This window comes from Gekko japonicus, unplaced genomic scaffold (genome assembly GCF_001447785.1).
Source record: "Gekko japonicus isolate JY-2015 unplaced genomic scaffold, Gekko_japonicus_V1.1 scaffold196, whole genome shotgun sequence".
In the NCBI taxonomy this organism is placed as follows: Eukaryota; Metazoa; Chordata; class Lepidosauria; order Squamata; family Gekkonidae; genus Gekko; species Gekko japonicus.
In genome coordinates this window covers 149487-158858 of record NW_015173129.1, presented here as the reverse complement: position 1 = coordinate 158858, position 9372 = coordinate 149487, and the positions used below count along the sequence as shown (strand labels likewise).

Genomic DNA, 9372 nt, shown 5'->3' with positions numbered 1-9372 from the left:
TTGGCATCTCTTATGTTCTTATGTTCTTATGTTCTTATGTTCATCACCTCCTGCCTGGTCCTTTTAACTGGAGATGCCAGGGATTGAACCTGGGACCTTCTGCATGCCAAGGTGAGGCTCTACCGCTGAGCCACAGCCCCTCTTTACAGCTCTCCAGGGTCTCAGGCAGAGGTCTTTCCCATCACCTCCTGCCTGGTCCTTTTAATTGGAGATGCCGTGGATTGAATCTGGGACCTCCTGCAAGCCAAGCAGGGGCTCTTCCACTGAGCCACAGTCCCTCTTTATAGCTCTCCAGGGTCTCAGTCTTTCCCATCACCTCCTGCCTGGTCCTTTTAACTGGAGATGCCGGAGACTGAGCCTGGGACCTTCTGCATGCCAAGGTGAGGCTCTACCACTGAGTCATCGCTCCTCCCTCATAAAGGGATAGAGTTCACCCTCCAAAACAGCCATCTTCAGGAATGTCTCATGCTGGAGTTGGCAACCCTGCTTATATACTGAATCCGATCTTGGTCAGTCAAGATTAGTACTGTCTACTCTCACTGGCAGTGGCTCTCCAGGGTGTCAGGTAGAGGTCCTTTACGTCACCGACTACCTGGTCCTTTTTAACTGGCTATCCCGGGGATTGAACCTGGGACCTTCCGCATGCAAGGCAGATGCTCTGCTGTACCACTGACCCAGAAACCCTTCCCTTATGCCGTCTAGTTTTCTGGCATCTACCCCACCCCAGGATTTTATATTATTATTATTATTTGCCATCAAGTAGAAGCTGACTTACAGTAACCCCACAGGGTTTTCAAGACAAAAGACTTCAGATGTGGTTTGCCATTGCCTGCCTCTGCAAAGGAATCCCAACCCTAAAGTTGTTGCAGACACCGCTTACGCCTGTGTACCTTCCACCACGTCTCCTCTAGTGCAAACGCGCCACGGAGCCTCTGACTTACCCCCCAGCATTCTTTTGGGTGGAAGAGCCGGGACCATCCGGTATGGGAACTTCTGAAGGAGTGTCTCGTGAAAGACCACAAAGTCATTATACCGTCGGTACACCGAGCACTTGAAACGCTGCAAGGGAGAGAAAGAGGGAGGGAGGTTCAGCGTTTCGGCAGGATAGCACAGCCCGTCCTCGGGAACCAAAGCGCCGTCTGGTCCGGCGAGCTGTCTCCACAAACTGCCAACTTGGCAAAGCTTCAAACAAGGGATGACAGCAACAGGCCTTCTTTGCCTTCATTGTTCATTCCCCCAGCAACCGACACAGTAAGCCACAGTGCCACTGAACATGGAGGTTCCATTAAGCTCGTGGGCTCCTCATTCGATCATATAATTCTGCTCGCCATTCCAAGCTCTAACAAAACAGATCACTTTTGACAACAGCATTAATAGTCTACTCTGGAGTCACGGAACTTTAGGTTTTCCCTGCCAATTATGGCTGCTGTTAGTATTAGCTTGTGCATGAATGTATGTGTGTGTGTGTGTATTTGTAATTTCGTCAGCTTTCCACCTCAGTCAGGACTCAAAGAGACTTACAACATTGTTCTCCACTCCTTTGTTTTCTCACAATAACCCTGTGAGGAAGGCCAGGCAGAGAGTTTGTGATGGATCCAAAGTCACCCAGTGATTTCATGATATAGAAGTAGGAATTCGAACCTGGGTCTCCCAGGATCCCAGAACAAAACTCTATCCCAGGGGTCCCCACCCTTTTTTGAGTCTGCAGGTGCCCTTTGAATTTGGACATCGGGTGGTGGGTGTGGCCACAAAACGGCATCAACAAAATGGCTGCTGCAGAAGGCGAAGTCAGGCAGAAAATGGCTGCCACAACTTACTTCCAATCACACACTGTGATTGTGGCAGCAACTGCGGCCAAAGCAATTTTCAGTGGTCGATCAGAGGCCTTGCTGAGCAGAAGCCTCAAATGGCCCCTATCACTTTCTAAAAACACTTGGCGGTTACCAGAAAAGATGTCAATCGCTGCCATTGTGTCGGAGACCAACATGGTGCCCATGGGCACCAGGTTGTGGACCCCTGCTCTATTCACTACCCTGTGCCGGTTCTCACCTTAGCAACCTCTTTTTTTCTCTCTCAACCAGCCAGGAAGGATAATTTAGAGATTAGGCAACACAATACAGTCTGCCTGTCATTTTGTAATTACTTCTGAAATTCCTTTCCGATCTGGCACAGTTAACCGACTCTCCCAAAGTACAGGATGCTTGGATCGGCTTTCAGACTGTGCCGCTCTTGAAGAGAGGATGAAGTAAGGTGTGTCACATGAGCCTGGAAATTAAGCTAGGGCTCCGAAGTGGACACTTGAGAGGATTTTTTGGTAAAGAACAGGACGCGCGTGGCTTTGGCCCTGTGGAAAAGTTCAACCGGCAGGTGATTTTCACCAATTTGTTCCTCCCACTACGGACCTCTGACTCTTCCCCAAATCATGCTGTTCGGGGGGGGGGGTCAGGAGTCATTTGGGACCGAAGGGAGGGTGGGGGGTGGAAAAGCAAGGAAGTCCCATTCCATTGATGGTCACCATTTCCACTAGTGGAGGTTTATCATGGGATCCAAAAGCCCATAGTTTGAATAAGAGCCAGTGTGATGCAGTGGTTAGAATGTCAGACCAAGATCAGGAAAACCTAAGTTTCAATCCACACGCGTGCCACAGAAGCTCACTGGTGACCTTGGGTCAGTCGCACCCCCCTGAGCCTACCTTGTAGGGTTGTTGTGAAGACAAAACAGAGGCAGAGAATGATGTAAGCTGCTTCGAGTCCCCACGGGGGAGAATCATAGAGTGGCCATAGAGACCCATCTAGTCCAACCCCCTGCTCCATGCAGGACCAGCCTAGAGCATCCCTGACAAATATTCATCCAGCCTCTTCTTGAAAGCTGCCACCTCCCTAGGCAGCTGATTCCACCTCTGAACCACTCTGACCATGAAAAAGTTTTTCCTAATATCTGGCCAGTACCTTTCTGCATGTGACTTAAACCCTTTGCTTCGGGTCCTCTCCTCTGCTGCCAACTCCTTGCCCTCCTCCAAATGACAGCCTTTCAGATATTTAAAGAGCGCAATTATGTCCCCCCCTCAATCTCCTCTTCTCCAAACTAAACATCCCCAAGGCCCTTAGCCTTTCCTCGTAGGGCTCAGTCTCCAGAAACATGCGAGTATAAATGAATGAAAGAAATTAATTAATTAAATAAATATGTATTAAAACCATCTGGATAAAAATGGTTAAAAGATCAGGCCCAGATAACCACAGAAAGGCAGATGAGAAGGAGATTGTGCCTAAAGAAGGGATGTTTTGGAGGTTTATACTACATCACATTGAAGTTTGCCTTATACTGGATCAGACCCTTGTTCTATCAAGGTCAGTATTGTCTGCTCGGGCTGGCAGCCGCTCTTCAGTGTGTCTGGTCCTTTTAAACTGGAGATGCCGGGGACTGAACCTGGGACCTTCTGTGCACCAAGCAGATGCTCTTCCACTAGGCCACAGCCCCTCCCCCATCCAAATAAGCTGCTTTCTCACTTGAAAGCCACTCAGCTGTGCAGATGAGAAGGTGGGTTGCAGCAAAAGAAAGAAAACTTTCAATTTTCTCTGCCCCACCCCAAAACTAGGCTGCAGGCATCCCCCTATTTGTCCACACGACTCGGGGTTGGCAAGGTATCCCAAGCCCAGCAAAAGCATCTCTGTCCTGCACGGACCGATCCAAAAACAATCCCACAAGAGACAATGCGAAAGAATCCTCAACTTGAGCACCCTGCCACCTTATTAGAAGCCCCTCACCACAAAAAAATTCAGAACCAGAGTTCTGCATCCGTCCAGCAAGCGGATGCTCCTGAGACTGGCCATTCAACCCCACAATCTCAGCCCTTCAGGTCCTGAACTGGCCAAACTGATTAAGAACAAGGACTCCATCACAGCTCCTTCTGTCTGCCGCCAAGCTGAGTTTTACCTTGCTGGAAACTTCATATTCCACGTGTTTGAGAAAAAGTCCCTTTTTCTCTGGGATCAGCTCCACCTGCACCGTGTCTTTGCCCAGCAGCTCCGGCAGGGTGTGAGAGACCACCAGTGGGTTTCCCGGGGGCGTCTGCATCGGCGGCTCTTCAGGGTCCCTCCCGTCGCTCAGTGGAGGCTTCGCCGAATCTGGGAGAGAAACAACACCAGGAGAAGAAAATTCAGTATATCCAATGCCAAGTTTGGGGCAGAGATAACGGGGAAGCCGTCTCCACTTGCTGCCGGGTTTCCCCCAAACCCACAAAGCAAGCCCCCCCCCCTCGGTAGTTGTGCCTACCAAAGAGTAAGCAGTTTCTTCTCTAACTTGCACTTGGCCTTAATTACGATTCGGCAAAGGAAAAAAAGCCCGACAGCTCTTTTCAAGCTGGGAGCCAAACCAAGCCGAGAGGCCTGCATTTCCTGCTCAACCCGTTTGTGCTCAAGCAAGAATTGGGACAGCTGACTCGGCACGGCTGGATCCTGCTTCCAGCCCCGGGAAGGAAAGGGAACTGTTATTTTAAAGCCCCAGCTAGGAAGGAGATCGCTTGAAATCCCCACCAGCTGTCAAGGCGAGAGAAGAGAGGTCGTTCTGGAAGGCAGGTAGGGCAGGTGAAGTGGAGATATAACAACTCAACGCAAGAAGTCCAGATTATTTAGTAAGACTAGGCGCCAGGAAGACTTATCTCTCAACTTTATCTCTCAACTTTGTCTCTCAACTTTGCTTCATCACCGAACTCAAGATATTTTTATTTACTTCGCTCTTATGCCTTTCATCCCTGTGGGGACCCAGAGCGGCTTACATCACTCTCCTCGCCTTCATTTTATCCTCACAACAATCCTGTGAGATAGGCTATGCTGAGAGCATGTCCATGGAAGAGTGGGCATTCGAACCTGGGTCTCCCAGATCCTTGGCCAACACTGTAACCCAGAGGTGGCAAACTCATTTGTTATGAGGGCCGGATCTGACATAAATGAGACCTTGTTGGGCCGGGGCCATGTGTGTCATAAAATGTAATGCCAGGTAGCAGAGATATAAACTTTATAAAGGACACAAACACAAAGGTTTTTTTTTTAATCTTAAAAATAAAAACATGCTTAAAACATCAGCACTCTTGCAATAATAGTATCTGATAACTGACACCTCTCGCTCTGAATTATTGCATCAAAATGTCTGTGCTGTTGCAATCTTGAGTATATCTGTAAGCTGCAAACCTACTTTTGATTTATTGACATTCACCACAGAATAGGTATTTGACTGTTTATATGACGACAGCCGCAAGAATCTTATATGCCAAATATTGGAAAACCATGGTGAATAAACTGTTTGAAACAGCAGAAAATGATAAACTGACTCTAGAAATGAGATTAAGTAAAGAGTGGACATTTCAAAAAACATGGAAAAAGTTTTATGATTGGTATAATGCCAATGTAATAGAAGTCTAGGCAAGAATAGCGCAATGGGCTTGAGAACACAGAAGATAGAAGAATGGAAAGTATTTGATATAGAGTTTTTATTAATTAAGTAATTGCATATAAGCATATAATGTAACTGTACTCTTGGTATATATGTTATGTGTAGTAGAATGTCTGTAGTGTGTAGATTTGTTTGTTGTAGATTTTTTAAAAATAATAAAAGTGTACCTATGGGTACTTAAAAAAAAGAAAGAAATCTCACGCTCAGAGTTCAAAGTCTAGGACCCAGGGGGAAACATGAAATGGCTGAGCGAGTGAGAGAGTCTGGCAAAGCAAGCTATGATGCAGCAGCAGCAACAAACTGGAAGCAGGAAATCGCCAGTTCCAGTGCAGGCCTGATAGAAGCCCTCTGGGGGCCTGATCCAGCCCCCGGGCCACATGTTTGACACCCCTGCTCTAACCACTACTCCCCAATACTGGATCTCACAGGCTGCCCATACAGACGCTGACAACACACACAGAAATGTGGGGCATGACATTTCCAGAAATGCTTTATTCATTTTCACAGAAAATTTTCTATTCCTAAAGATCTCTCGTTTCATAAATCTAAGAACAATGGAATGGAAACCATCACCATTTAAGATATTTCTATGCTTCCGTTATAAACAGGGTTGCCAACTCTCAGTTGGGAGATTCCTGGAGATTTTGGGGGTGGAGCTTGAGGAGGGTGGGGTTTGGGGAGGGGAGTGACCTCAGTGGGGTATAATCCCACAGAGTCCACCCTCCAAAGCAGCCATTTTCTCGTGGGGAATTGATCTCAGTCACGTGGAGATCGGTTGTAAAAGCGGGAAGATCTCCAAGTGCCAACTGGAGGTTGGCAAATCTACCTATAAAGTCCTGCCCAAAGCGTTTTCGCAGTTTAAAAGTATCAAGTAACCCCAGCTGTTTCAAAGTTATAATTAATGTTTATCACGTGGTTATCCTTAGGAATTAGCAACAGGGTATGTGTATGTTTGATTGATTTGTAAATGGGAGGGAGGATAAAAGCACAATTGCATACAATAATCCGTGTTTTATGGGGGGGAATCAAGCTATGAATTCACCTGAACGTCTGTGAAGGCCAAATCAAAATCCAAGCGAAAATCCTTATTTATGTATATGTCTCCTCTCGCAAGGTGGAAAGGGATTTTATAATCCACAATCTGTTCCGACACGTAATGCAAATTGTAAGTCATCACATGGCTGATTGTACACCTGGTCTTGCTTGTGGTGCACGGTTTTCTGATTTGTTCCTGCCACCCAGCCGTTGCATTGTTTACGGCGCGTCTGATGCTGTTTTTCTGCATTGCGTTGCTTTTCTCATTTTGTAATCTGATGCGAATCTCGGCAAGGAAAGAGGACTACAGGTAAAGCAAATAAAATTTTTAAGAAGCAACGCTTTATACTTGGCAGCAGGCAGAGACGCTTTGGACATACAGTGTCATCTTGTAAGGACTTACAAGGCACATCAGGTTGCCAGTCTCCAGGGAGGGCCTGGCGATCTCCTGGAATTACAATTGATCTCCAGACGATAGAGATGAGTTCCCTGGAGCAGAGGTCTCCAACATGGTCCCTGTGGGCACCATCACACCTGTCAGCACCCTTCCTGATGCTCACCAAGTGTTTTTAGAAAATTAGTGGTGCCAGTTGTGGCCTTTGCCCAGCAAGGCATCTGATTGGCTATGCAGATTTTTAAAATGTTGCTTTGGCGGCAGCTGCCGTCACAAGGCTCTTCACTGCATAGCTGACGGTAAGCTGCCACAGCTATTTTATGGCTTGCTCCGCCTTCTGTGGCTGCCATTTTGTGTCAGAATTCCAAAGGTGCTTGCAGGCTCAAAGGGGAGGGGGGCCTGCCTGGGAGAAACTGGCTACTTTGGAAGGTGGACTCTATGGCATTATACCTCACTGAAGTTCCTTCCCTCCTTGAATTCTGCCTTCTGCAGGCTCAGCCACAGGGAAGCAATGCAAGGTGACTGACTTGTCCGAGGAAGAAAGATCCAAAAAGAGAATTATCACTAGCAAAAATTGTGCTGTCTTGTTGTAACGTGAGATCAGGCAGCTCTTTCTTTAACAAGTGACTTTAGTTTATTAAAACAGAACACAACAACACACAGAACAACGCGAACCTATATGCAGTTTGGAACTGGCTAAACCACACCCCTAGAACAGTAAGGTCCAATCATAAGTGAGTGCTTAGGACCAATAGGGTTTGTTCCCGCCGAAAGTCATAGTCTTCCCTGATTGGCTGCTGTTGCGCAACGGCAGTCAATCAGGCTGCAGATTTTCGGATACTGAGAGCCTATGGAGCTTGTGACTGAAGCTCAGGTTCATTCTATAATTCAGGCTATGCATATAACACAATACATAACATGGCTCCATTAGCCTTAGAGCTCCATGAACATAAGAACATAAGAAGAGCCCTGCTGGATCAGACCCATAGTCCATCTAGTCCGTGCTTCTCAAATAGAAACTGTGATGCAGTGTTCTAGATAGAGTTTACATAGTGTGGTGGGCTCAGACACAAAATGGCTGCCACAGGAGGCAGAGCTGGCCACAAAATGGTTGCCACGGGGGTGGAGCCGGCCACAAAATGGCTGCCACAGGAGATGGAGCCAGCCACAAAATGGCTGCAACATCTTACCTTTAGTCAGACAGTGAATATTCTTGTGCTGTGGTGGCAATTTATGAAAACAATTATTAAAAAAAAATCTGCACAGCGCATAAAATCCATAGCAGCCAAACAGAAGTCTTGTTAGGGAGGAACCCCACGTGGTCCCACCCACTTTCTTAAAAACACTTAGTAGGTGCCATGCTGCCCATGGGCACTACATTGGGGACCCCTGAAGCATAGTTTCAGGGAACACAACAAGTGCCCACCAGTTTTCAAACGTTTCTGGGAAGGGAAGAGGGCTGGAATTTCACAGCTTGGGGGCCATGGTTGAGAAGGCCCTGCCCAATGTATCCATCAGTCTCATCTCCACTAACACAGAAACACACACCGGAACACTAGTAGCCAATCATAGCTCATTATCTCCACAACCATAATTACAGCCCTGTAAGGTTGCCCAACATTACTCCCATAACAGAAGCAGAGCAGAGGCAACAAGATCATAGCTGAAGAAAGACCACAGGTCAATTCCTGCAGGGGCCAAAATGTAAACAGGGGGTGTGGCTCTGTGGTAGAGCACCTGCTTGGCATGCAGAAGGTCCCAGGTTCAATCCCTGGCATCTCAAGTTAATAACGGCCAGGCAGTAGGTGATGGGAAAGACCTCTGCTTGAGACCCTGGAGAGCTGTCAAGAGGGGCTGTGGCTCAGCGGTAGACGCTCTGCTGGAGAGCTGTGGCTGTGGCTGTGGCTCAGAGAGCTGTGGCTGTGGCAAAGAGGGGCTGTGGCTCAGCGGTAGATGCTCTGCTGGGCATGCAGAAGGTCCCAGGTTCAATCCCCGGCATCTCCAGTTAAAAAGGACCAGTCAGGAGGTGATGTGAAAGTCCTCTGCCTGAGACCTTGGAGAGCTGTAAAGAGGGGCTGTGGCTCAGCAGTAGAGCCTCTGCTTGGCATGCAGAAAGTCCCAGGTTCAATCCTAAGCATCTCCAATTAAAAGAACCAGGCAAGAGGTGATGGGAAAGACCTCCGCCTGAGACCCTGGAGAGCTGTAAAGAGGGGCTGTGGCTCAGTGGTAGAGCATCTGCTTGACATGCAGAAGGTTCCAGGTTCAATCCCCGGCATCTCCAGTTAAAAGAACCAGGCAAGAGGTGATGGGGAAAGACCTCCGCCTGTATTGTGTAGTGGGTTGCCGCATGGAGAAACGACAGACGACGACATAGTGCATAGCACGCTTTATTAGGTACACAACAAGACAGGGGACAAACGGCCGGCAGGCCAACTATATACATCCCTGGGGACACACCCCTGGTCACCATTGGTGGGTTTGAATCTCCCGCCACG

General features: G+C 47.9%; 1 protein-coding gene and 1 non-coding gene across 2 annotated transcripts in view; one reads left to right on the top strand and one right to left on the bottom strand.

The window, feature by feature from the left end:
- The window catches only part of SNX8 (sorting nexin 8), an 88557-nt gene that overhangs the window by 32951 nt on the left and 46234 nt on the right, over positions 1-9372 (bottom strand). Inside the window, exons 4-5 of the mRNA XM_015422075.1 lie at positions 3934-4124; positions 942-1059 (exon numbers count right to left, since the gene is read on the bottom strand). Of these exons, the coding sequence (XP_015277561.1) occupies positions 942-1059; positions 3934-4124 (309 nt within the window). The remainder of the gene's footprint in view (positions 1-941; positions 1060-3933; positions 4125-9372) is intronic.
- On the top strand, positions 9087-9158 carry TRNAV-GAC. Its single transcript has one exon. It is a non-coding gene; the product is annotated as a tRNA-Val (tRNA).